Source organism: Myotis yumanensis, unplaced genomic scaffold (genome assembly GCF_028538775.1).
Source record: "Myotis yumanensis isolate MYYU_CA2020_CCGP unplaced genomic scaffold, mMyoYum1.0.hap1 SCAF_14, whole genome shotgun sequence".
NCBI classification, from domain to species: domain Eukaryota; kingdom Metazoa; phylum Chordata; class Mammalia; order Chiroptera; family Vespertilionidae; genus Myotis; species Myotis yumanensis.
In genome coordinates this window covers 34,268,719-34,294,570 of record NW_027223765.1, presented here as the reverse complement: position 1 = coordinate 34,294,570, position 25,852 = coordinate 34,268,719, and the positions used below count along the sequence as shown (strand labels likewise).

The 25,852-nt window shown below is 43.5% G+C and overlaps 2 protein-coding genes across 3 annotated transcripts in view; one reads left to right on the top strand and one right to left on the bottom strand.

The window, feature by feature from the left end:
• The window catches only part of SYN2 (synapsin II), a 153,095-nt gene that overhangs the window by 109,199 nt on the left and 18,044 nt on the right, over nucleotides 1-25,852 (top strand). Inside the window, exons 5-10 of one of the 2 annotated variants that reach the window (XM_070433616.1) lie at nucleotides 2,917-3,018; nucleotides 13,760-13,822; nucleotides 14,206-14,348; nucleotides 18,606-18,680; nucleotides 19,158-19,260; nucleotides 20,607-20,756. In XM_070433616.1, the coding sequence (XP_070289717.1) occupies nucleotides 2,917-3,018; nucleotides 13,760-13,822; nucleotides 14,206-14,348; nucleotides 18,606-18,680; nucleotides 19,158-19,260; nucleotides 20,607-20,756 (636 nt within the window). The remainder of the gene's footprint in view (nucleotides 1-2,916; nucleotides 3,019-13,759; nucleotides 13,823-14,205; nucleotides 14,349-18,605; nucleotides 18,681-19,157; nucleotides 19,261-20,606; nucleotides 20,757-25,852) is intronic. The other variant, XM_070433617.1, reaches the window with a different exon arrangement.
• TIMP4 (TIMP metallopeptidase inhibitor 4) lies at nucleotides 448-11,785 on the bottom strand. The gene is made up of 5 exons (XM_070433618.1): nucleotides 11,541-11,785; nucleotides 10,320-10,417; nucleotides 9,755-9,869; nucleotides 6,207-6,331; nucleotides 448-5,348 (listed from the first exon to the last, which is right to left on the bottom strand). The coding sequence occupies exons 1-5, from the start codon at nucleotides 11,677-11,679 to the stop codon at nucleotides 5,151-5,153; spliced, it is 675 nt and encodes a 224-aa protein (XP_070289719.1). The 5' UTR covers nucleotides 11,680-11,785; the 3' UTR covers nucleotides 448-5,150.

The following is a 25,852-nucleotide window of genomic DNA, read 5'->3' as shown; positions in this document are numbered from 1 at the left end:
TTCACAATCCCAGCACATTGCTTTTGGCATTGCATGAGAACAGCAGGGCTTCCTGGCTAGACACCAAGTTCTCCCTTCATTTTTACTCAGCAGCTACCATACTAGTGGCATTTTATATATTGTCCTCTGCCTGTTAATGGGAGTGGACAAATTTGGTGACTGTGAGGGGAGGGGTCCCTCTAAGATGTGGCTTTGGTTCATATTTTCTTAAATTTCTTTATTGTGGGTATCCTTGGTGTGAGGCCTTAGTTGGTTGGAAAACGTCCTACCTTACATCTGCTATCTCATAAATTGGTCAGGGCAGGCACACTTGGATTTTGGAAATAGAAGTGGTCTTATCAATGAAAGTAGCATTCCAGAGAAAGCAAGAACATCTCCATACCATATTACTACACATTTATCTGAAATTCCTGTCATACTTTTTAGGTTTTTTAGAGACAGATGCACTAGGGTTGAATTAAGTGTTTTATTTCCAGGAGGGATGAGGGCAAATTATTAAATTCAGTCTGATCTTGAAGTCCCATTTCTTCCAAAAAGTCTTTCCTGATTCATTGGTTAAGTGGTTTCAATGAACATTATCTTCCTATCTGTTGCTAATATCACCCCCAGGTCCCAAATCCATTCTTTTGTCTATAGATAGAGGAAATAACCCTTATCAAATATTACATTTGTTTAATTGGTGACTGTGTGCTTGTGACTTAATCTAAGGTTCCAAGAAGGCAGGGGTTAGATGCCAAGCCCAGTACCTTGAGCAGACAGGACTACTGGAGATAAGGTTGAGAAGGGTAGGGTGAGCTACCAGGGACCCAACTAATGCCTGGGAACTGGCTACCATTTTAGTCTTGGCTGTCCCAGGACTCTGGGAGTGTGCCGTGGGCCTTTCTGGCATCCGTGTGGTGCCTGTGTAACTCTCCCACATGTTGGGAAGATAGGGACCCACATGCCTTTGTGCTTTGCCAGGGCGTGGGCTGCAGCAGGACAGAGGTTGTTAAGCAGAGCTGGCTGGGGATGCTGAAGGGCCTTGGGAGCTCAGGCAGAGCAGGAGTCTAGCCAGATTGAGACTTAAAGATCAGATCAGGTGGTGGAGAGAATCAGAGACAGGAAAGGTATGAAGCATTGGTCTGGATAGTCAAAGCCAGTTGAAGAACCATAGAGTGGTGAGAACAGCAAGATGCAATGAAGAATGCAGTGGGAAAGAAGAGACCTGGCAGCCTCAATTCCAGGCATGGTCTGGGAGCCAAGGCTTTCCTTCGCTTCTCTAGGTTCAGTCTCCTCACCTGTAAAATGAGATGTTTAGACCAGAGCTCTCTAGTCTCTTTCAGTAATAACCTCCTAGGGGCTTGCGCGTCTGTGAATCATGCTTTCAGTCCTGGTGGGTGTTTAGAGATCTAGAGTCACCAACCAATCACTAAGGAAGTGATGCAGAAATTTCAACATTTTCCAGCATTTCAAAAACAGTAACAAAATTCTCTTTTCCCGCAAAAGGACCACAAGAGATGATCACTTAAACTGCAGTTTGATGATGGAGTTTGGGAGGAAATATAATTAAGGATGTTATTTGTGGTAAAAAGTTTGAGGAACTGATCAAGTTCATTTCTCTCATTTTGTATATAAAGAAAATGAGGCCTGGAGAGGAGAAATCATTTGCCAAAGGACACCTAGCAAGTTAGAGGCAGAACAAGAATCAGAAGACTCCAGTTTTCTAATAACCCAGTTCTGAGCTTTTGTTACTTCAGCCTCTTTCCCCCCAGGCTCATGTGCCAACATTCCTTATAGAGAACAGGATTTAAGCTTTGGAAAAATGTTCTAGCTTTCCTTTCTCTGATAAATAAAAGGCAGTTTTGATCTGGCAACTTTTCCTTCTAGCAGTTCCAGAAATTGGGGCTTAGACTGAAGTAACCCAGTAGCACTAGAGGAAGGATGCTGAATTACCCCTGCTGCCAGTGTACTGGGGATAGGTGTGTAGGGTGTGTGTGAATGGATTGAGTGGGGAAGTAACCTGTGTTTCCTGTGTGAAGAGCATGGTTTCTGCAGAGACTGAAAGGCAGCTACTTGGAGGAATAGAAAGAGTTATGAATTGAGAATAAAGGGACCTAACTATGAATCTGGCTCAACCATGTGACCTTGGGGAAATGATTTGACTGGGTCTCAGCTTCTTCACTTATAAAATTGTAGGGGAGGGGAGCAGAAGATGCTAGATATTTGCCAAAGGCCTTTCAACCCTGACACTGTAAGTATGCATACTTCACCTCTTCCTCATAGAGCTGTTCTGGTTTCTCATAGGTGAAGGGGCTAGTTGAGTTCAGTTCTTAAATGAGTAGTAAGTCCCACAAAGACTGAGTCTGTCTATCCTATATACCAGGACCATCAAAATCTTCCTGAAGAACAGCTTCATTCATTACCCCCCTGCTCAAACTCTGATTACTTCATACTACCAATAGGGAAAAGATACTGTTTCTTTGCCTGGCATTTAAACTTCCAAAACTTGGCCCATGTTACCTATCCAGCTTCATCACTTGCCATTTCTAGAGATGCAGGTGTTTAGAATTAGAGGACCAAATTTCAATCTCAGCTTCACCTCTTTGCAGCTCTGTGACTTTAGGCAACTTTTGTACCCTCTCTGAGTGTTATGTGTAAAATGAAGATGATAAAGTACCCAGTTCCTCATTTTAATATGAGGCTTCAATGAATTATCATTAAAATTAAGTAGGTACTGAATGAATGTTAGCTCACTCTCTCATTTTCTCAGTTAAAGAATATGTTCCTTGAGAATAGGAATTGTACACCTCTTTTATATCCTCAGAGCACAAATTCCTCAACAGAGCAAATGCTCAATAAATATTTTTTGATAGATTGCTGTTTTGTCTGTTCTATAAGTTGTCTAGATAAGCTGAAACATTTGTTTCTCTTTTACAGTTTGCCCAGCTGGTGGCCATCTACAAGACATTGGGAGGAGAAAAGTTCCCACTAATTGAGCAGACATACTACCCCAACCACAAAGAGATGGTAGGTGATCAGGTGGGGACTTTAGTCTCTGTTATTTCCACTCTGAACTTATTCACATTATAACTGTGGGGCTCTGAAGAGGGTTTTAGTATCTTAACCCCAGTTGGAGCTGAACTGCAGACCTGCTTTGTGAGGCCAGAGTGGCTGTATTTTAGCTTATAGTCCCTTGTCTCTAAAATCTGGAGACAGAATAGGGAAGAGCAGAGACAAGGCATTTTATCAAGCTGAGAAAATAACAAACCTATGGATCAGTAATCAAAAGATCCCACTCTTTGGATTCTAGCCCTGGCCCTGCCACATGTCATTGGACTAGTTAAATTTACTCACTTTGTGTCACTTTCCCAACTGGAAAGTCAAATGGGCATAATTGTTCCTAACCAGGATCTCGAATTTGGTACAAAATTTAAGTAATAGCCTTCTGGGAAAATGTGAAGCATCCCTCAGATGTCAGGTGTTATTCCTGCTATTATTACCAAGGCCTTTCATTCCCTTGGCTTTGTCAAGATTGTGAGAAGACTGGGTTAACATTATGCCTTCTCTGAGGCCATCCTAGGATATCAGAAGGGGCAGAGAGATGGCATGGTTGATTGGTTTTTCCTCCATGGAGACCTGGAGCTCGCTCCCTCTTCTTCCCCTCTATCTCCACACCCTCTGCCCCAGGCCTGCATGGTCAGTTGGTGATCATGCTTAACTCACCAATGGAGACTCTCTGCCATAGCATTCCAGTTGTACTCTGGGACAGAGATTATGTTTGTTACCCTCTTACTCCCTTCTCAAAAAGGAACTACATTTGTACCATTTCTGTGAATCAAGAGCCTTCTTCTGGCATATTGTGCATGGCCTTGCTTCTCATCAAACAACATATAGAAAACAAATAACAACAACCTTGAGCCTTGAATAGAACTACCTCCTTAGAGGTAGAGCTTCCCAGGGAGAGGCTCTGGAACTTTAAGCTCTTGTCCTTAATAAATCCTTGAGACCAATATCAGGGCTTAAGAGATCTATGCTTGGAGTTCTCAGGGAGTCCAATACACAGTGGTAAGGGGACTGAGTTGAAGGAAGGATGGGGACCAAAGCTGGATTTTTCTTGCTGTAATATTTAGCAGGGCTAACCACAAAATTTTTTTTGAAAAAATTGCAAACTATATTGTCTAATCTACCATCCTTTTCCCCCAAGAGCCCTTGTGTTATTTCTCTCTTGTTCTCTATCCTGAAATTTGCCCTCCAAAGAAGACCTCCTGAGATCTCTCTGAGGTGTTAAAATCTAAAGGAGAATTTCAACTCTAGGCTTTTCTGGCTTAAAAAAAAAGTTTTGAAGTAGGAATGAAGACATTAGTAATCTAGTAGAGAAGGACTTTCTAAAAGAAACATAAAAGAAGACTTATGGACATCAGGTGAAGGTATTAATGGTAGTTAACCTGCAGAGATAATACCTAAGTCTATTTTTATCCAAAGAGGTGTGCTAGGGGGCCAGACCCTCTGCCAGGAATGGGACAGAGGAGATTACAGCGTGTAGTGGGAGGTTAGGCCATTTTAGGTCTCATATTGAGTGATTCTATGCCCTTGTAAGTCACTTCCCCAAACAAATGAAAGTGTAAGAGAGGATCAAGATGAGCTGAGATTGGAGTAGAGGATACACAGCCATACTATGTTGGTCTTTTCATTCTTCCAAATCAGCCTGTTTATGATACTGTCAACCTGTCTTCTGGTGTTGTACATCAGATAGCTACACTATCTCATATGAATAGCATTCACCATTTCTTCACTATTAGATCAATTAAGGTAAGAGAAAATACATTTTCCTAGAGAGAAAAGGGAATAGTTCTGGTCATAACTATTTTGATTCTAATCCAGAATAAAAACTTTCAGTAACAGGTATTGGCTAGAATAAAAAGGTTTGGGAGGCAGGAAAGAAGGGCCGAGGGCAGGATACTTCCCCTAGCCTTTGACATGTTTGGGCTGGGGTTTCAGACACAAGCTGTAACATACCCTAGCCCTGTTCTAACACTAGTCAGATTGTCCACTTGGTACTTCCCCTTGGCTGGCAGCAATGAGGCAAGTGGTGATAGCCAGAGCTTTGTAGAGAGGAAGAACTGGCTTGGTCTTCAGAACTCCTGAAGGAATGTGGTGGTCATTGTTCTTTACTAGGGCTGGATTATGTCAACAAACTCCTTCCTGAGGGGCAGGCGTCCCTGGTACCAGCTGCAGGTGCCATCAACATGCTTCATGCAGACATAATGCCGGGCCTGGTACCCATAGAGTTTCCGTTCCAACAGCCAGTCTGTCCAGAGGCACTCGTTGGGGGCCGAGATGGTACAGGGCACTGTATAGCAGGTGGTGACCTAGAGTCATAACAACACAACATCAAAGTAAGTAGGGTGTCATTTTTCTACAATTTTTTTTCAGATTCATATACATCCTTACAACCTAGCTCAAATGCCCCAGCCTTATGAAGTCCTTCTTAGTCTCTAAAATTCCCCAAGTTTTCCTTCCCCATGGTTTCCCACATAGTTTTGCCTCTCTAATGGCATTTCTGGAGTCAGACAAACCTGAGGGCCCTTACTCTACCACTGACCTTGAGCAAATTACTTTCTAGAGCAGGGGTGGGCAAACTTTTTGACTCGAGGGCCACAATGGGTTCTTAAACTGGACCGGAGGGCCGGAACAAAAGCATGGATGGAGTGTTTGTGAACTAATATAAATTCAAAGTAAACATCATTACATAAAAGGGTACGGTCTTTTTTTTTTATGTTTTATTCATTTCAAACGGGCCGTAGTTTGCCCACGGCTGTTCTAGAGCATTCATTTCTTTAAAATGGAAATCTTAATTATTCATACATTTGTTATAAAGACTACATTAAAATATTTAAAATAAATTGACCATTAGAGGGCCTGATAAAGAGTAATTTCTGTTAAAATGGTAGCTATACTATTTCAGTTTGCCTTATATGATGCCACCTTCCTTGCCAAAATGTTAAGTACTTTGAGATCAAGGACTATGGATCATCTTGCTTTCCCATCTCTAACTTTATACAGTACCTGATCCATGGCATATCTCAAGTATACTATAGTAAATGAATAAATGCATGCATGAAGGAAGAAGTACCATCAGCAGGTGCCATTAAAGGTGAGGCTGAAAGGCTCAAGACCTTCCCCCCCCAACCCCCCACCAAAGACCTTAGAAATGGACATCCTCTTACTTGGCAGCCACAGTTCAGATGGTAGTGGTGATTCAGACTTTCTTTTTGCAAAAAGGATAGATTCTCCCAGGGCTCAATGTAGTTGCACAGATGGATGAAGACTTTTCCATCATTGAGGACCTGACCTACAAAGGGAGATAGAGGAGAACCTAGCATGAGGAATATGTTTGTGAAACTCCAGAAGCCTGGATCCTTAAAGAGCCCAGAATTGCAGCCTCTTTAATGTGTGTGTTTTTTGGTTTTGTTTTGTGTTTTTTTTTTGTGGCAATGGTGACATAAGACTCAATTAAGGGACCAAAAATATCTCTATAATCTTTATATCAGAGATTATGTTTGTACAAAGGAGAGTTGTGGAATAAAGGCCTTTCCTTTAGTGTGATGCAGAGAAAACATGGGCTATAAAGGGAGATTCTTAGTGAAACCCCTTTCTTTTCTGTCATTTACTAGATGTGTGACCTTAAGAAAGTCATGTAACTTCTCAACTGGAAGATGAGAATGATAAGGTTATTGTCAGGATTAAATGAGAGAATATTTGGTAAAGCTTCTGGCACAGTAGTAGGCCCATAGAAGATGCTCAATAAATAACAGGGCCCTTCCCCTTTCCAACCCTTCCCAATATCTACATAGGCCAGTCTTCTGCTCCATTGATACCTATATTGGTATGTCTTTCTCCTTCTCTATAGGAAAGTGCCCCTTCTTTACTTACCAAATGGTTTCCTATCTTCCAAAGACCCTTTTCAGTACAACCTCATCCTCAAAGCCATCCCTGACCATGCTAGCTCACATCTCTTAGAACTTTAGTCATTCATTTACTTACTGAGCAACTACTAGACCTGGTACAATGAATGCAGAAATAAATATGGTAGGATCTTTGATCTCAAGGAGCTTAAAAACAAGTAGGTCAGACAGATAAATAGGCAAAAATCATACTGTTATCTACACTAATAAAAGCCTAGGTAGTCCTTGCGCCCTTACGCAACACTCTCACATCATCACAAGATGGCCACCCCCACGTCATCACAAGATGGCCGCCACAAGATGGCTGGCAGGGGAGGGCAGTTGTGGGCAATCAGGCCAGCAGGGGAGAGAAGTTGGGGGCGAACAAGCCTGCAAGGGAGGGCAGTTGGGGGTGACCAGGCTGGCAGGGGAGGGCAGTTGGGGGCGATTGGGCCAGCAGGGGAGGGCAGTTGGGGGCCATAGGGCCGGCAGGGGAGGGAAGTTGGGGGCCATCAGGCTGGCAGGGGAGGGCAGTTGGGGGCTATCGGGCTGGCAGGGGAGGGCAATTGGGAGCAATCGCACCAGCAGGAAAGCAGTTAGGCATCAATCAGGCCAGTAGGGGAGCGGTTAAGGGGCGATCAGGCTGGCAGGTAGAAGTGGTTAGGGGCAATCAGGCAGGGAGGCAGGTGAGTGGTTAGGAGCCAGCAGTCTCGGATTGTGAGAGGGATGTTTGACTGCTGGTTTAGGCCCAATGCGGGATTGGGCCTAAACAGGCAGTCAGACATCCCCTGAGGGGTCCCAAATCTTTTATATAAACACTAGAGGCCCGGTACATGAAATTTGTGCACTGGAGAGGGTACAGGCTGGGCTGAGGGACACCCCTCCAGTGTACGAATTTCGTGCACCGGGCCTATAGTGTTTATATAAAAGATGCAGTATAAGAACAAAGGAAATCACAATTATCTCTGTGGAAGGGGCAGGGGGCAAGGAAGCTGTCTAAGAGAAGATGATGCTCCTGTTGGGCTTTGAAAGGATGCTTAGTAGTTTACCTGCCAGACAAGTTGGGGGAAAGACTTCTGGACATTGGGACTTCCTGTACAAGGTGGAGGGGCACAGCCCAGCAGAATACCTTCTATAACTGCAAGTAGTTTAGTTTGGCTCTGGGGAAAATGAAGGGCTGGAAACTCAGTGAAAAGTGGCAGGAGACAAAACTGGAGAGGTCAGCAGTGTTATGGTCACAAAGGACTTTCAACATTAGGCAAAAGAGTTTGTGACTTCTCTTGAAGAGCATGGACATCTCTGATGACTTTTCACTAGACCTGTGTTTTGTCATTTATTTTCATCCTTGGTTAGATTTGACCTCCTTGAGGGCAGAAAGCATGCCTCCTGCTTTGACTGATGCACCACAGTGCCTAGCAGTGGGCTAAGCACACAGAAGGTAGGTACTTAGGAAGGAAGGAATGGCCTCATCTGCTAGTCCTGGGATGTGGAGGGCTCAGTGGCATGCTCTGCCTCTGCCTCTCTCATCCAGAGGCTCCCAGATCAGCACAATTCCACATTCTTAGAGCTGGGGAGCCCCTTCCAGTGTGTCCTTCAATGCTTACGAGTTCTCAAGAGTCAAGTTTGGACTATGAGTTCTTTGAGGACTATGACTTGTGACTGAGTCTCCACTCTCCTGTCCAAGGCCTGGCAGCAAGTAGGTGGTCATTCATTGCTGAGTGGGTGGACAGATAGTGGAATTTCTCCTTATCTGCTGTGTTTTTCTTTTCCTTGACTTTCTAAGCATTTTTCATCATTCAGGGCTAATTTAGATCTCACTTACACAATGAAGCTTCCCTAACTGTTTATAAGCACATAAATACCTTCTTCCTGAACTGCAAAATACTATAGTATAGCATTCACTCACTTACAGAGTCATAGTTTTATGTGGTTCTTTAATTGTTCTATCCCAACCAATTCAGCATGGAGTTTACCTGCCAGACAAGTTGGGGAAAAGACTTCTGAACATTGGGACTATCCTGTGCAAAGGTGGAGGGGCACAGTCCAGCTGAATACCTTCTATAATTGCAGTAGTTATACCTGGGCCCAAGTTTGTGGAAACAGAACCATGTTAGACTCAAGGCTCCTGTTAGAGTTTGTGCTTTACTCTACCCCCTAATAGGGCCTGGGGTGTGAGTTAGACTCACTATGAGTCAGGAGTATGATCCAGTGTGGCTGTCTAAAGCTAATGCCATCAGAGGCTACAGTAACTATAATGTGTGTGTTGAGGGAGAGGGGATCACACACACAATTTTCCTTTACTATGTGAAATTAAGACCTTTCCTATAGTGTTGTGTCCAGCTCATTGTCCTGTACTATGACAGGAAAGGGACAGGGACAATATCCCATTGGAGAAGATGGCCAGCAGACCTGAAGTTAGAGTGCTTGCATCTATTGTCCTCAGGCCTCTGATGCATCATCATAGAGCAGAGGGCAGAGCTGAATCCACAAAGAGCAGTTTCAGAGGGGCAGACTTGGGCTCAAGATACCAAAAATCGTATGCCAATTAAAACTGAAAATGGAACCAGCTACCCTAGGCTGTGAGAGCAACCTGTTCCTAAAATAGTGAAAGAGTGTCCAAGGTCACAGTAATGAGGATTCTTGCATTGAAAGGGAGGTAACCAAGGCCCCTCCTGATTCAGAGGTTGCCTCTTAGTAAGTAACACAGCTCCGTTTTATACCCAAGAATGTGTTACCTGCTCAACTTGCTGCCCAAGGGCAGCCCTGGCTCCTCCTTGGCTGCCTTCCTTAGGACAGAGACTATTGGGGCCACTTGCTGCTCTTTAACTTACCAGTCAAGAGATACTGCTTCTGGCTGTTTGCTTCTAGTTTCACACCACAGAGGGAGGAATCAAAAGGTGTGTAGATATACTGAATATCCTTGACTTTCTCAAACCCTTTAAACATCTGAAAGACAATTACAAAAAAGCAGTATTATATTAGGCCAATGAGTGAACTTTATAGTTTAACAGGGAAAATTTCTCATTTCTCAGTCTAAAGAAATTAAGCAAATGTCTAGTTCAGGATTTGATGCACACAGATGGCCTAACTGGGTCATTTCTCTTTTTTAAAAAACCTTGGTTTATTCCAGTGAGAGGGGAGGTACCTCCAGCAGCCCCATGCACAGGCAGCTATAGGACTAGAGGGACATTGAGGGTCTGTCCTGCACTGTCATTCAGATTCTGTGGGCCCTATTCCCAAAATGTCATCCACTTCCACTTTAGCATCAACATCCAGGATCACTGAGCCAGATTGCCTGACCTATAAGCACCACCCTTCCCAAAACACACACCCTAACCACCCCCCCCCCCCCCCCCAAAGCCCAGAAGGTAAAAGTGCTGTCCTGTTCCCATGTACCTTTATCTGTTTGATTTCATACCGGATCATTTTTTGAGTGTCAGCAGGATCTGCGCTAGCAGGAATTACCTTCTCACTGGAGATCTTGGCCCGGATCACTGCATAGGAAGCAAAAGAGGGAACCTTCAGCAACCTGTGGGGGTAATTTGGGATCTGGATGGCCTGGGGCCCCTGGAGAATTTTGTAGGAGAATTCTGGATTGTGAGGATGAGGATTTGAGAGTGGGGACCTGGAAACTCCTGTGCAGGCAGGCCTATTAGGTCCTACAGTCTCTACGCTTTACTTGCTAGTTTTGAGTCTAGCTCATAGACCAGGGAATGGGGTGGGCATCAGGATAGAGGAGGGAGAAGGAGCTCACTGAGGGTAGGTCAGTGTGGTCATCTATTGATGTAGCCCAAGGCCTAAAACAGAGCCTGCCCAGAGTTTTGGTATCTTGAGCCCAAATGTTTATTGAATTAATAAATGATCTGACCCTGCACAGAGGTAGCTCATCTTTTGGTTATTAATCAAAAACTGTTCATGAAGTTCTTCCTCTGTGCCTGGCCTAACACTAGGTACCAGGTTATAGATGTGATCAAGACAGGGTCCTCTATCCTGCAGAACTCTTGGTCTAGTGGAGAACACATTTGCAAACAATAGCACAGCATAGTAGGAGCACAAAAATGTTAAAAATGCCATAGTAGCACCAAGGAGTCAGGAAGGCTTCAGAGAAAAGGGGATACCTGAGTGAGACTTTGAAGAATGAATAGGTGTTTGCCAGGAATTTAAGGATGGGGGGAAGGGCATTCCAGGCAGAGGGAAGAGAAAGGGTAAAAGATGTGTATTGGTGTGAGTGTATGATGGCTCAGTTATATGTAGGCTTGGACACAGGGAGGTTTATAAGGAAAGCCCAACCTCCTGGCGCTGGCTTTCCCCTCCCCCCCTCCAGTAGTTCAGAATAATCACAGGATAGTTCCAGTGACTTGTTCAATGACAGTAGGCAGGGGTGAGGGGGCCGCTATGGAGGCTCCTTACACAGTCTTAATTTCCTTACAAGTCAGCCAAGCTCTGCCCCTGCAAGGTTGCTATGGTGCCGGCCTTGCCCATCAACCCCAACCGGAGGCAGCTGGTGAAGGATTTGAGCTCCTCCCATTCCCTCCAGACTACAGGTCTACAGCAATGCCCCGTACTAATCACACACAACCACCCCCAGCTGTGTACCTCCCAGGCCTCCGGACTCACCAAGCGAGGAGTGGCAGACATGCTGCTGGGGGTGCGAGGGGGCGCAGCTGCACGCCTCGCCCAGCCCTGGCGGCCGCAGCAATGCCAGCAGCCGCAGCAACAGCGCCCAGCTCGACACGGTCTGGAGGCTCCGGGGCATGACACTGCAGAACCCCAACTAAGCCTGTGGGGTCTGTCGGATCAAACAGACTCTCCAGGGCACTTTCAGAACGTCTCGCGCCCCTCGCCCTAGGCTTTATGAGGTGGACCTAGGGCCAATCCCGCCCTGTGGGCTCCGCCCGCCTTTGGCTGTAAGCCACCCGCAGCTACAGGACCCACGGCCCTCCTGACTGGCAGCCTCAATAAAATGAAGAGGGAAGCCAGGAGAAGCCCTTAGCTTCCATTTCCGTGCCTGAGCAATTAAGCCTCCCAGAAGTGGAGGGAAGGCACTGGGAGAGGGGATGGTGTAACGGCAAAAGGAAAGCACAACAAAGACACATGCAAGAGGCAGAAGACCAAGGGACTGTGATTCAGGCAGAAAGAACAAGAGTGAGGAGAGGCACAAACAGAAAGAGTGAGACAGGCAGAGTCATGGAGAGGCAGACAGAATTACAACAGGCAAAAGACAGTGACAGAGAAGGACGAACCCCTTGCTGAGCTGCACACTGGGAATGAGACAAGCTTCTCAGGGCTTCTTTCAGCTGCAGGAAGTGTTTTCAATGCCCTATTTAGGAGGCTCCAAAGCAACAGTAAACAGTAATGGAATAAGACAGAGAAAGTTGGGGTGTGTGTGTGTGTATGTGTGTGTCTTGGCTCTGTCGGCTGGGGGGTGGGGAGAGATGTCAGAGAAAGCAGCCAGTGCTTTAGAAACCCTTTCCCATACCCAGAGCTTCAGACTGCAGATGGCCGAGGACAGTGCATTTGGTGTGAGCTCAAAGCACAGAGTATCTCATTACCTAGCATAAACCTGGGACCTCAAAACCTCTTCAGATAGTAGCCTACTGATTCCTATCTCATGTTGCTACTCACTGGAGAGACCATGTCTTATACAAGGTGGGGACAAAGGTAGGTTTGGAGAGTAGTTCTTTTAAGTTTTTATTATTTGTCTGTTAAAATACAACTACCTCAAAGTAGAATTTACCCTCATAAGGATCTCTTTCAAATTACAAACATGTTGACTTTTTATGTCAGCTCTCTTCCAAACCCCAAGCTGGGCAGAAAAAACATACTAGGCCAGTGATGGCGAACCTTTTGAGCTCGGCATGTCAGCATTTTGAAAAACCCTAGCTTAACTCTGGTGCCATGTCACATATAGAAATTTTTTTATATTTGCAACCATAGTAAAACAAAGATTTATATTTTTGATATTTATTTTATATATTTAAATGCCATTTAACAAAGAAATCAACCAAAAAAATGAGTTCGCGTGTCACCTCTGACACGCGTGTCATAGGTTCGCCATCACTGTACTAGACTGTTTGTTGGTTGAGCTTGGGGTGTTGGTGAGCAATGAAGAGACTGTGAAATGTGGAGAAAAGATAGGTTCAGTATAGGAAAACTAGATGTTTGAGCGGGAGGGGAGGATACTAAGAGGGACATGGCAAAAGGGACATTAGATTCCAAAGATATATTCCTTTTGTAATTATTGTTTACTAGGGTACAATTTGCATGCAGTAAAATTCACCCTTTCAAAGATGCATTTTTTTCACCCTAGCCGGTTTTGCTCAGTGGATAGAACATTGGCCTGTGGACTGAAGGGTCACCTGTTCGATTCCGGTCAAGGGCACATGCTAGGGTTGTGGGCTCCATCCCCAGTAGGGGGCATGCAGGAAGCAGCCGATCAGTGATTCCTTGTCATAATTGATGTTTATATCTCTCTCTCCCTCTTCCTTTCTCTCTGAAATCAATAAAAAATATATTTTAAAAAAGATTCATTTTTTCCAATTCTCTAGTCCTGCCCTGTGTTTGTCTAATGCAGAGAAGATTGAAACAATTAGTTTTAAAGATGAAGAGTACCAAGTAGGAAAACAGAGTTCTTATAGATCTGCCATTAACATGCTGGGACCTTAAGCAAGTTACTGTCACTCTATGGGCCTCGGTTTTTGTATTTGTAAAGCACATAGGTTGGACTAGTTTTTTAAAAGGCCCTTCCAAGGGTGTTCCCAAGAAAAATATTTGTAACATTTCACAGAAAAACAGGCACACTCTGACCAATTCATTCTTTTCTCCTCTGCTTTCAGCTGACATTGCCCACATTCCCTGTGGTGGTGAAGATTGGCCATGCTCACTCAGGCATGGGCAAGGTAAGGCTGGGGCCTGCTGTGCTTTGGAATTGAGGCCAAGAAGGGTACTTTTCAGAGAGTCCGGTTATGGACTATTCTCCCTCTGTTATTGATTAATTCTTCCATGATTTGGCTCCTCTGAAACCATGAGTGTTACCCAAACAGGCCTTTTCAACAAGCCGAGTGTAGGCCACCTGCTTGGTCCATTGGGCCTTTTGCAGTAAGTGTAGCTCCTAAGCCTAGGAAGGGAAGCTGGAGAGAAGGACTCTCCTAAGATGTGGCACTCAGGCTTGCAACTGGAATGAAAACATCTTGATAGGTTTGGAGGCCTTGGATCCTTGTGACTCTCAGTGTGTGTATGTGTATGTCTCCTTTTTTCCCTCTCTGCCTTGCTCCAAAATTAGGTCAAAGTGGAAAACCACTACGACTTCCAGGACATTGCTAGCGTGGTAGCCCTCACCCAGACCTACGCCACAGCAGAGCCTTTCATTGACGCCAAGTATGACATCCGGGTCCAGAAGATAGGCAACAATTACAAGGCTTACATGTGAGTGGGGTGGGTTCCCAGCAGATACTCTTCACTTTCTCCTCAGCTCAGAGGAGAATCTGAGCCTCCACTTAGCAGCCAGTACTCAGTTAAACCTCATCTGGCCCACAAGGCAGAGAACAGAGAGAGGGTGCCATTAAGTCAGGGAGTCTTAGCCTGGGTTCCTTTCAAGTCAGGGAGGAGTGGGGGTCCATGAACTAAGATGAGAAATAACATTAATATTTATTTTTATTTGCCTTTAAATGAAATTGAGCATTTTCCCTAGTTATGAACGAAGACAACAGGCTATAGTAGCAGCAGTAGCATGAGTGACTTTGTCACTACAGGTAATCACAGAGGTTCTTGTATTTTTATACAGTTGTGACAGATATCTCTAAATACAATTACTGTCATCACTACTAAAGAATCATGGTAGTTATTAGACCTGCCACTACATTTACCCCTGTAAATATATTTGTTATTTATAAAAAAACATTTTGACTAATCACAGATTTGTTTGTTTAATATTTTGGTAACTATTTTGATAATTACTTTAAATAATTGAATTTTTATTCTCCTGTGTACTTTATTTTATACATTTACACATCTTATATTTTATAATTGAAAGGAATCTACATGCTTCACCAGGCTGCCAGAGCACAGAAAAAGTTAAGAAACTCCTGATGTAAATATATAGCCTTAGAAACACTATAGAGCCATTAAAAGCCTAGTTGTTATGAGAATGATGACTTTGCTACATAACTGTGTCCATTTGCCAAATGGAAAGTTAAAGGTTTCCACTATTAGAATTTAGAAAAAGAAAAGATTTCAAGACTACCAGGTCTTCCATAATATACTAGTACATAAGAATGCAAATGGTTTATAATTCCAGTTTTGGCAATCTTAATCTCCCATTTTTACAAAAAAAAAAATTTAGGTAGTTTTTTTGTTTGTTTTTTTACAAAGACAGAACATTATAGTATATGAATTTGATCTTTGCTACTCATGACTTCAGCAGACTTCAGGTTTGAATAACTTCCCTTTCCTTTATCCATCATTTCCATTTTTCTTCCTTCATTCCCTTTTTAGTATTTCTTCTTCCCACCCCTGGAATTAGTAAGGAACCCTTTCCCTATACTTCCTTCTCATAGCTATAGTTTAGCCCTTTTCACATATGTGATTTGAATCACTCTCCTCTGATCTCACTGAGCAGAAATGTTAGAATCACCTCTGCAGAACCACTGTCTTATGCAGCAGTAGGTGCGTAGTGGGCACCCAATAAGTATTCAGGGAACAACTCTTATAGAGAATTGAGGCATCGAATTTTTTTTCCTTTATTGACTGTATTCCTACTTTTTGAAAGTTTATAATTTTTACTTGTAGTCTTTCTGCTTCAGAAAGGAATTTATGATTGCTTTAAAATTATGCACAATGTAAGAAGGGATAATTTAAAATACCATGGTAAAAATACTATCTAAAGCAGAAAATTAATATATTCAGCCAATAAGAAAGCAGATTTCCTATCCTTTAATGTTAAAATCTCCTAAATAAACACAAAATTTTTGACAATGAAGCTGGAGTGTCTTTATCCTTAAAAAGGAGACACACCACATTTTTAAGGGTTAGGGTTTCCAAAAGCAATTTAAATGAAGCATAAGAGAATCCCAACTATTGATAAAGGGTGGGCAACCAGAGCAGCTTTAGAAATTATTTACTTCCTTTTTTATTTGCAGGGGACAGACAGTTATTTGGCTCTTCTTCCCCAAACTTTTGGCTATCCCTTTGCTCTCAGAAGAAGGAATTGGCTTGGCAATAGCCAAGATAAAGTTTGAAATTCTTTCCTTCTCCCTCAGTTCTCACCCTAGAAATCCAGGGGCAGACATATTCGGTGTAAAGAAGGTGCTGTTCCTGCCCCACTCTCACTAGGCAATAATTTGGGTCCTTCTGTGGAGGTCAGATGTCCTGCGAGTCTCGGTGTCCCCTTTGTTCCTACATGCCCCAGGTAGCCTGTGTGGATCTGTGCCATGCATCCTGTTATTAGAGAAAGGTGTGAAGTGTAAGGGACATTATTATTTCTCATTCAAAGTTTCTGACAACCCTGTTATCAGAAACTATGTACTATGGCCCTGTTCTAGGGACATGGAAATGAATAACTCTCTGCCTCTGCCCTTGAGGAACCCAGCCTGTCACAGCAACACACTTGTAAAATACCAGTTTTAGGAAGACAGTGTTATTTTCATATAATCCGTCTTTGTATTGCTACTCAGATTTTTCAAGCCACTCCACTGTGAGTTGCTTGTTTTTTCTGAGTGTGGTGTAGAGGTAAATATAGCACAATGAGGGAATAAAGAGACCTGGATTTTTATCTTATATCTACTTTGACTAGACATACAATCTTGGACAAGTCATCCAACCTCTGAGTCTTAATCTCTGTAAAGTGGAAGCAAGAAATACAGCCTATTCACAACAGGGGGCTTGCAATGAGGTTCTGGTGAGGGGCTTGGGAGGGAAGAATCTTGGAAAGCAGTCAGTACTAGGAGTGTGAGGAGTTGTTATTACCACATGACTCAATTCACTGCATCTCAGGGCTCAGAAAAACTAGCTGTACTAGGTTTCTCAGTACTTGAAATCAGATATCTAGGGAGGATACTCCTGGAAACTGCTGAGTGGAGACTCGCACATCCAATCTCCAACCAGTAGTGAGTGATAAAGACAGCATAAGAAGGTCCCTATCAGTGGTGTGAGAAGGACTTTTCTGTCCCTTAGGCCATCCCCATCCTCTTGACTGTATCTGAGTAAAGATTAATAATTAAAAATACATATTTTTGGTATGTTACAGTTTATTTAAAATTATAAAATAACTTTATGTTTAAACATGGATAAGAGAGGCTCAGTTAGGTGAAGTGATTCACCCAAGGTCACCCAGCCAGTCAAGAGCAAATCCCAAACCAGAAATCAGGTTATCTGCCTCATATTTAGCCCAAGACTAGTTGACTCTAATACAGGCTCATAGATGGAGAGTGCAGAGGGCATAGCAGAGAACAGGTCCATTTGATGGATGAAACAACTTAAGCCTGAAAAGGTTAACTGACTTATCCAGAGTCATATTGCTAATACTGCAGGCTCTCAAAAACCAATTGTTGAATGAATGAATAAGTGAGCTAGTACAGAAGCCATTGGGAGATAGTCACAGAACTCTGAGGAGGTTTCAGGATCAATAGAATTCAGTTTGTATATACAGTAGTCCCCCTTTATCTGTGGATCCCTGAAACCATGAATAGTATCAACCTCTATATATACTATGTTTTTTTCCTATACCTACATAACTATAATAACATTTAATTTATAAATTAGGCACAGTAAAAGATTAACAGTAACTATAATAAAATAGAACAATTATAATAACATACTCCAATAAAGATTATGTGATTATGGTGTCTCTCTGTTAAAATATCTTATTGTACTGTACTCACCTTTCTTGTGATGATGTGAGATGATAAAATGCCTATGTGATAAGATGAAGTGAGATGAATGAGACATTAGTAAGTAAAATAAGGGTTCCTTGAACAAAAGCACTGTGATACCACGACAGCTGATCTGATAACCAAGGTGACTAATGGTGGGGAGCACATGCAGCATGGATACTTGGACAAAAGGATGATTTAAATCCTGAGTGGGACAGAGCGATAGATTTTATCATGCTGCTCAGAACAGTGCACAATTTAAAACGTATGAACTGTTTATTTCTGAATTTTTTCATTCAATATTTTCAGACTTTGGTTGACCACAGGTAACTGAAACCATGGAAAATTAAACCAGGGATCAAGGGGACTACTGTATGAAGTCAGCCCAGATACTTAAAGGATAGGTTGCTGAGTATGCAAGACAATACTATATACCCGTAAGTGGCTTACAGACTTGTGGACAGAAGACTTAGATCAAATAACTAAAGTTAAAAATAGATATAAGATTGAAAGTGAAGTACAGGCCGAGTCCTATAGGGGCTCTTAAGAGAGCAAGTGCTCATCTGTCTGAAAGATCAGGAAGGCTCCATGGAGCTAGAGCAGTGAGCTGGACTCTTATAGAGAGGAGGAGAGCATAGCAGGTGGAGGTTTGGCAGAGGCAGCCAGGCTCTAGGCTTAGCAACAGGGCCCTGGGCTGTTTGTGGGAGAAGCAGATGAGGAAAGCAGTGGTGAGCTAAAAATATGGAAAATTTTATGCCCTCCTCTTGCTTGGGTGGCTTACTGCCTGTCCTATCCTGGTGGGACCTTGTTGTAGGAGGACATCGATCTCAGGAAACTGGAAGACAAACACTGGCTCTGCAATGCTGGAACAGATCGCCATGTCAGACAGGTGAGTGTAAAAAGGAGTCCAGTCCCTAGCACAGCAAGAGGGGGCCTTCTTTAGATGAAGAGTTATAAGAATTGGGCCTTGCCCGAAGGGTACCTCTAATCAGACTGGATGGATAGAACACAAAGGCCCAAGCAGCCAGTTAGCAAGATCAGGCAGGACTAGGTTATGTGCTAAGTTATGGAGATTAAGACTGGTCATACCACAGAAGCTCCAAGAAAGGAATAGTTACTGTGGGCTGGAATAGCCAATGAAAGGCCACCTAGAGTTGATGAGGCCTGCTCTGAGCCTGAAAAGACAGGTATCTGGAGAGCAAAGCTGGAGGGCACAGAAGATAAGGCAATATGCTTAATGGGAGTGGAGGGAGGGAGGGCTGGAGAGGGGTGGTGATCGAAGCTGGCAGCAATGAAAGTGTGACCAGAAAGCAGGCTGGATGTGAGCTAATGACCCAGCCTCAGGATATCTTCCCATCTCCTCCAGGTACAAGCTGTGGGTAGATACCTGCTCTGAGATGTTTGGTGGCCTGGACATCTGTGCTGTCAAAGCTGTGCATGGCAAAGATGGGAGAGACTACATTTTTGAGGTAAGTATGACTTAAGGAGTACCTTAGTAAGAGACAACCCCCAAGGCTAGAAGCCAGCTCTTGGTTTGATGACTATGTGAATGGCCCGGACTACATTTAGGTTAGACCCTCCTGGGCCATGGGAAGGTTCCCACATGACACAACCAGTGGATGTGCATAGCAGCACACCTTCACCAGTGGGGAGTTATTGCTTTCAACCAGCTTGGCTGACCCACACTATGGGTAAGAGATGCCAGATCTGGGTTCCTGGGTTCCTAGCCAAGTATCATTCCTCTGGGAAGAATGTAGTGTTTTTTACCATTCTTGGTCTCAGAAAGAATCATTCAATCTAATCTACTCACTTTGCAGGTGAGAAAAACTGAGGTCTCATATCATGAACTTGTGCCCAAGGCCACAGAGTGAATTATTGTCTCAACCTGGGCTAGAAATCAGGTCTCCTGGATGCAGGAGATTCTTCTTAGCATCTCTCTGCGCCTTGGAGACACTTTACTCAGTCTGGTCCTCAAACACAACTTTTCTGACTTCCTTTTTCTGTATTAAAGGGAAAGTCAGTGACAGTAGGAATCCTTCACACACATTTCTGCCCAGTCTTCTAACACGCAGGAAAGGCTCCTTGCCCGGAGTTGGTGGTATTTGCAGAGAGTTAGTGTTAGGATCCCAAAGCGGGCTACTCCATGGTCTGCTTGACATGTAACTTTCTAGATAGTGAGACCTCCCCTCTCTGGGTGGGCCTCAGTTTTGTCATCCATCATTTATGAGAGTTGGAATACATTGTCTGTGATCCTGGGCAGGCAGGCTCTTCCTAAAGTGGGAAAACATTGATCTGGACCTTGAATATAGGAAGAATCATGATTGGAGCAAAAAGGAAGTCATCCCAGGTCATGGGCAAAGGCAGGAGTCTAGTCATTTAATGGTCAGAGTACCTGTGGAGATGCAGTTTGTGTGGTGAAAAGTCAGAGATGAAAACTGCCTGCTTCTAACTGGAGCGTTAAGGGAATGGTCTTCAGTTGTTTCTGGTCCCCTCGCTTGCAAACTTCTGAGCCCTTCTGGTCTATACTCTATCTGGCTCTCTACCCCTCTCCACTCACTACCTTCAGTAACCAACGTTTCAGTCTCATTGAGCATTGGCCTGGGTGAAGATTGGCGGATGCCCATGGCAGAGGTTTGAAGGAAGATGGGACAAAGGTCCTCTTTCTGCAAAGGAACATACTTTCAGCTGAAGAGAACAACACCAGCTTTATTCCCAACGAATTTCTGCTGGCTTAAGTCCTACTTATTCTGAAATACTGTACCAGGCCTTTAATGTCTCCAGACCCTTTTCTAACCTGGGCCTTGTCTTCTACCAGGTCATGGACTGCAGTATGCCGCTAATTGGGGAATACCAGGTGGAGGACAAACAACTCATCACCGAACTAGTCATCAGCAAGATGAACCAGCTGCTGTCTAGGACCCCTGTCCTGTCTCCTCAGAGACCCTTAACCACCCAGCAGCCACAGGTAAGCAGCTGGGAAGAGACACAGGAAAGCTAAGAACCATTCCCGAGCCCACTGCTCTAGAGTCTAGACTAGACTATGGTGGCTCTAGGATGGAACAGAGGTCAGATACCTATAGGCCTGAATAGGATATATGGAGTCTTCTCTTCCTTCCTTTCTTTCTCTTCCCTCCCCTTTGCAGGTCTAGTGGGAAGTACACATTGAAGTTGTTGTGGAACTTCAGGCTCTATGGTTCTAGAATGGTCCAAAGGAAGGCAAAGACCCCCTGGGCCCAAGGATCTTTAGTCCCATCTAGGAGATACCTCACTTTTCAAAGATTTCCCCAAACTCTTCTCTCCACTGAACTTTTGTATAACAAAGTAGTAAGAACTCTTAATCCAAAATCTGAGTCCTAGTCTAGCTCTTCCCTAGCTATGCGACATTGAGGGGAAGTTACTGTCCTTGCTAGAGTTCAAGTTTTATCATTTGTAAATGAAAATCTCTCAGAAATTTTTCTTTCAAATTTTATTTCAAACAGGGAAGTAGAACATAGTAGTGACTTAGATTGTAGACTTTGAAGCAAGAACTACCCAACTTTGTATCCTGGACCCTCCATTTATTAGGTTTGCGACCTTGGCCATTTTTATCTCTTGCTCAGGAGAACTCTGAACAATAGCACCTATCTCCTAGGGTTGTTATGAGAATCAAATGAAGTAGAACACTTAAAATATGTCATAGTACCTCAAAGCACTCAATATCCCTATTGTTACCTGAGTTTAGCCTGTCCTTGCCCCTGAATTATGAAGTGACCTTGGATAGATTTCTTCCTATTTCTGTGCCTTAGCATCTTTGCCTGTAAAATGAGTGTTGAACAAAAACATTGCCATGATCTCTTCTAGCAATAAAATTTAGATTATATGAAAATAATCTCTGAAGCATAAACGTTCAGTAACAAAGAGAAAATCCACAAAAAATTGTTTCCACCTCACAGAAAGCATTAGTTCTTTTTTGGTATAAGCCCCTTACTCTGTAAACATTAATGTTGCAGCTTAAATATTTTAAGGAGTAATACCATCAGTCAAGGCAGAAAACCTAGTAAGGAACGAGCTTCCCTAAATATAGGGGTTACTGCAAACATCCCTTGTAGCAAAGCCAATCTGGCTCAGGGATGAGCTTTTCTTTGCTCAGCCTCACATTTGAAGCGACAACAGAATATTGTGGAAAGCATACCATGCTGGGACTTAGGACACTCAGGGGCTAGTCTCACTCTGTCGTACCATTATGCGACCTTGGGTAACTTCCCATCTCTAGACCTCTCTTTTCTCGCCTATAGAATGGAGCTGAATTACATGATCTCTAGATCCCTTTGAATTCTAAGATCACATGAAACTTGGAGTCACCCTAACTGCAAAGTCTGAAGGCACAGTCCTCCACAAGACTGCCTTCACTCCTGACACCAACAGAAAGTTCAGAGATTCCCCAAAACCACCCTCAGATTTGACAATTCTTTGGAAGGATTTACAGAACTTATTGAAAGCTATTATACTTACAGGTGTATTATGGGAAAGGATACAAGTGAAAAATAAGCCAAAGGAAAATGCATAGGATAGAGTCTGGGAGGGTTCTAAACACAAAAGTTCAGTTGTCTTTAGAATGCATTAGCCTCCTGGCATCCATATGTGACAATAACACAGGACGGATTCCCAACCAGGGAAGCTCACCTGAGCTTTGGTGTTCAGAGTTTTTTTGGGTCTCATATCATAGACATTGATTGGTCAATCATCTTGTAGAACTCAAACTCCAATTCCCCCCTTCCTGGAGGTCAAGTTAATATCATGTGGCCCAAGGAACCCATAATGAGTGACCTCAGTTTTATACACTATAAGGTGTGGTCTAAGGGGGCCCCCACCATGAATAACAAAGATATTCCTATCACTCAGGAAATTCTAAGAGTTTATAGGTTACCTCTCAGGAATGGGGGACAAAGGCCAAATCTCTCTTTGGGTAAGGACAAAGTCTTTATGATATACATAATTAAGTTAAATTAAATTAAATTAGCAAATAAATTCTCAAATGCTTCCAGCCCTTTGTGAGCTAAGGCCATGCCTCATTCATCTGTGTTACTACCGACTAGCACAGGCCTAGCCCAAAGTTTATACTTAAAATTAGTTAATAGAGTTAGGGCTATAGTGATGAATGAGATACAGTTTGTGTCCAAGAGTTATTTATATCCTAAATTGAAATCATGACTAAATTTACAGAGGTCATCACCATTTGTTGGATGGTGTCTTGTATTCTCTATTAGCTTCCTCTGAACCTTTTGCCTTCACCCAGGCCACCCAAAAGACAGAAGACAACCAACAATATGCCATACTTGGCAAAAGCTGAAACTTAGGCTTGAAGTCATGACTGTATTGGTCATATTTCCACCTCCCATTTCTCCTTGATAATAGCACCTTTCCATTGGTCACATTTCAGTCATCATGGATTTAGGCCCATGAGACTGTCAGACCAGATTGCCTTTGTATTCCCACTATCACATCTATCAACTTACCTGAATCTTCACCCACATGAAACTGCTTCAAAGGCCCACTTTCTATTGGTAATCTGGATCCCACCATTTTACTTTCAAGTATTCCCTCTCTTCTCCATCTTCAATTTCTCCTTTTCCAGAAGATTATTACATCAACACACAAATATCTCTCACTTAAAAAATAAAAAACAAAGACTTTCCTCAACTCCTGCTCTCTTCCAGCTACTGCCCCATTTTTCTGTTCCCCTTCACAATAAATCATCTTGAGTTGCCTTAGTCACCATCTTCCCTTTATCATATCAGATTTTCTTTTCAACCCATTCCTATCAGTATTCCACTTCTACCATCCCACTGAAATTACTGTTGTTAAGGTTCCTTCCTCCCTTCCTTCCTTCCTTCCTTCCTTCCTTCCTTCCTTCCTTCCTTCCTTCTTTCCTTCCTTCTTTCCTTCCTTCCTTCCTTCCTTCCTTCCTTCCTTCCTTCCTTCCTTCCTTCCTTCCTTCCTTCCTTCCTTCCTTCCCCCTCTCTATCCTTACCTGCAGCTCCTGAGTTTTTTATTTCTTTGATTCTAGAAGAGTACCTAAAGGAGGCTGGAGTGATTGGGGAGCGGGTGGGGAAGGGGAATAGAGGGCACACCTTGCCTATTGTCAGCCAACCCCATAGCCTAGAATGGGTAAATCATAGAAAACAAAGTCATAAAAGTGGACCCAGGCCAGCTGCTATAACCAGTTTAAAGGAATAGAGGCAGGAGTATGAGAGGCACTGGCTATGTCTCTGAAAGCAGGGAGGTGAGTGGCAAAGCTGGTGACAACTTAGTCTCAGCCTGGCTTGACTGCCTGTTCTGGGGCTGCCTATTGACATTAGTGTTTTAGAGAGACAGTTCTCAAGGTGGCAGTGACACCTGGTGGCCAGTGATGGCCAAAGCCTCCGGGTCTACCCTCATATTCACTGACCCCATGGGGCCTGTCTTCTGGGATCTGAGCTTAGCTTTACATCCTGAGGCCTTGGAGAGGCGTGGGCTGCTCCGGAGACGCCCAGGAATCAGAGAAAGAACATCAAGTAGAGCAGAGCTTTTAGGTCATGCCAATAGAGGTGGCATCCTAGTGCTTGCCTTCATGTAGCTAATCTTTTTTCAATTCCACTGCTCCCACTCTTTTTTATTTTTCTATCAAATCTTCTAGGGCCAAAGGGCTGAATAGCTAATGCAGGGAATTTAGATACTAATGGGCTTTCTATTTGGCTTTGAGTTAGACCTATGAGGAGTGATTCTAAGACTCAGCCTTTGGAAGCATTAATACATGTATGGTGTCCAGGAGGAAGACAAACCTCTTCCCCTACCCTGAACTGCTCATACCACACTTGCAATGTTTTTACCAGTCTGAAGGTCATAGTATACCAAGGATAAACTCTAACTCTACCTGGATCATTCTTCTCAATGGAGAGAAAACCAGGAGGTTGAAGCATTTGGCAAATGTATTTTTTTAGAGTTAAAGTTGCTGTAGTTGAATAGTAATAGTCTCAAGGAGCCCATGATTTGATATTTTCTGCTTTCTGATAGCTGTCATGAGATAGAACTGGTGCCAAAAGGCAAACCTACCTACTGGAAGATAGGGGTAAACTCTGTAACACTGGGGGAAGAATTGGCTGCTCTGGGAAGTAGTATGTGACTGCCACATCATTGCTGAAGTTCAAACAGTGGCAGGATGAGCCACTTGTCAGGGACATTGTAAAAGTGTGGGCTAGGGGCTAGGGCTGTTGGAGCAGGTAAATTTTAAAATCTCCTTCCAGATCTAAGATGCTGTGATTCAGGCCATGTGCTAGCCACAGACCTGGGAAAGGCAGTACTATTGAGAGTTCAGAAATGAAGGACTGAGATCTAGTAACCTATGGTCTCTGGTGGGACATTCTGCCAATCCTTTTAAACTGGCTGTCTGGTCTAAAGAGATACCAAAAACATTTCCAGCTAGGTCTTTCCAGCCACAAAGGCTTGAAAAGATGAGGTCTCTTGAGTGCAAGGAGATCAAGACTTAGAAAGTTGTTTCATTGTAGTCTGAACAGCCATGCAGTTAGGGAGGGAGCACAATTCAGATCCAAACCATGGGATTAAGAGAGCTTCACTTAGCTTAGAAGAAGTAAATTTAGGACAAACGAAAGGCCTTCCTGCTTCCCACAGCAGAACTGGCTTTAGAGAATTTATTCCCCAGTGAGTATAAACTGAAAATCTAAGGAGATTCGAGGCAGGTTCAGATAAAGTCACTAGTGACTAGATCCCTCAACAGACTATTAAGAGAAACTATTTTGGGGCTGTCTTAACTTTTTAGGGACATTTTTAATCACTTGAAGCTGACATTCTGACCTCGAGTGACCTGGCCCTCAGTGCTCCCATAGGTCTCGTGGACTGCCTGCCTGGGACATTTCTTATGGCCTTAGAAAATCACTGATTATGGGGGAGCCCCAATCCAGGAGATGAGCCCTGCCCTCAGAACAGCCATTCCCCTCACAAAAGAAAGAAGAGGAGCTCATCCTTGGGCACCTTTTATATAACCTTTCAGAGGAAGGAAGGTGGGCATTGGCAACTGCAGAGGTG

What these genes read in the sequence shown, in the direction of transcription:
- TIMP4 (XM_070433618.1), bottom strand. Translation starts at nt 11,679, where the DNA reads ATGCCCCGGAGCCTCCAGACCGTGTCGAGCTGGGCGCTGTTGCTGCGG. An exon ending in GAAGCAGTATCTCTTGACTG is followed by an intron (nt 6,332 to 9,754) that starts GTAAGTTAAAGA and finishes CTCCCTTTGTAG; the next exon opens with GTCAGGTCCTCAATGATGGA. An exon ending in ATCTGAACTGTGGCTGCCAA is followed by an intron (nt 5,349 to 6,206) that starts GTAAGAGGATGT and finishes TTATGACTCTAG; the next exon opens with GTCACCACCTGCTATACAGT.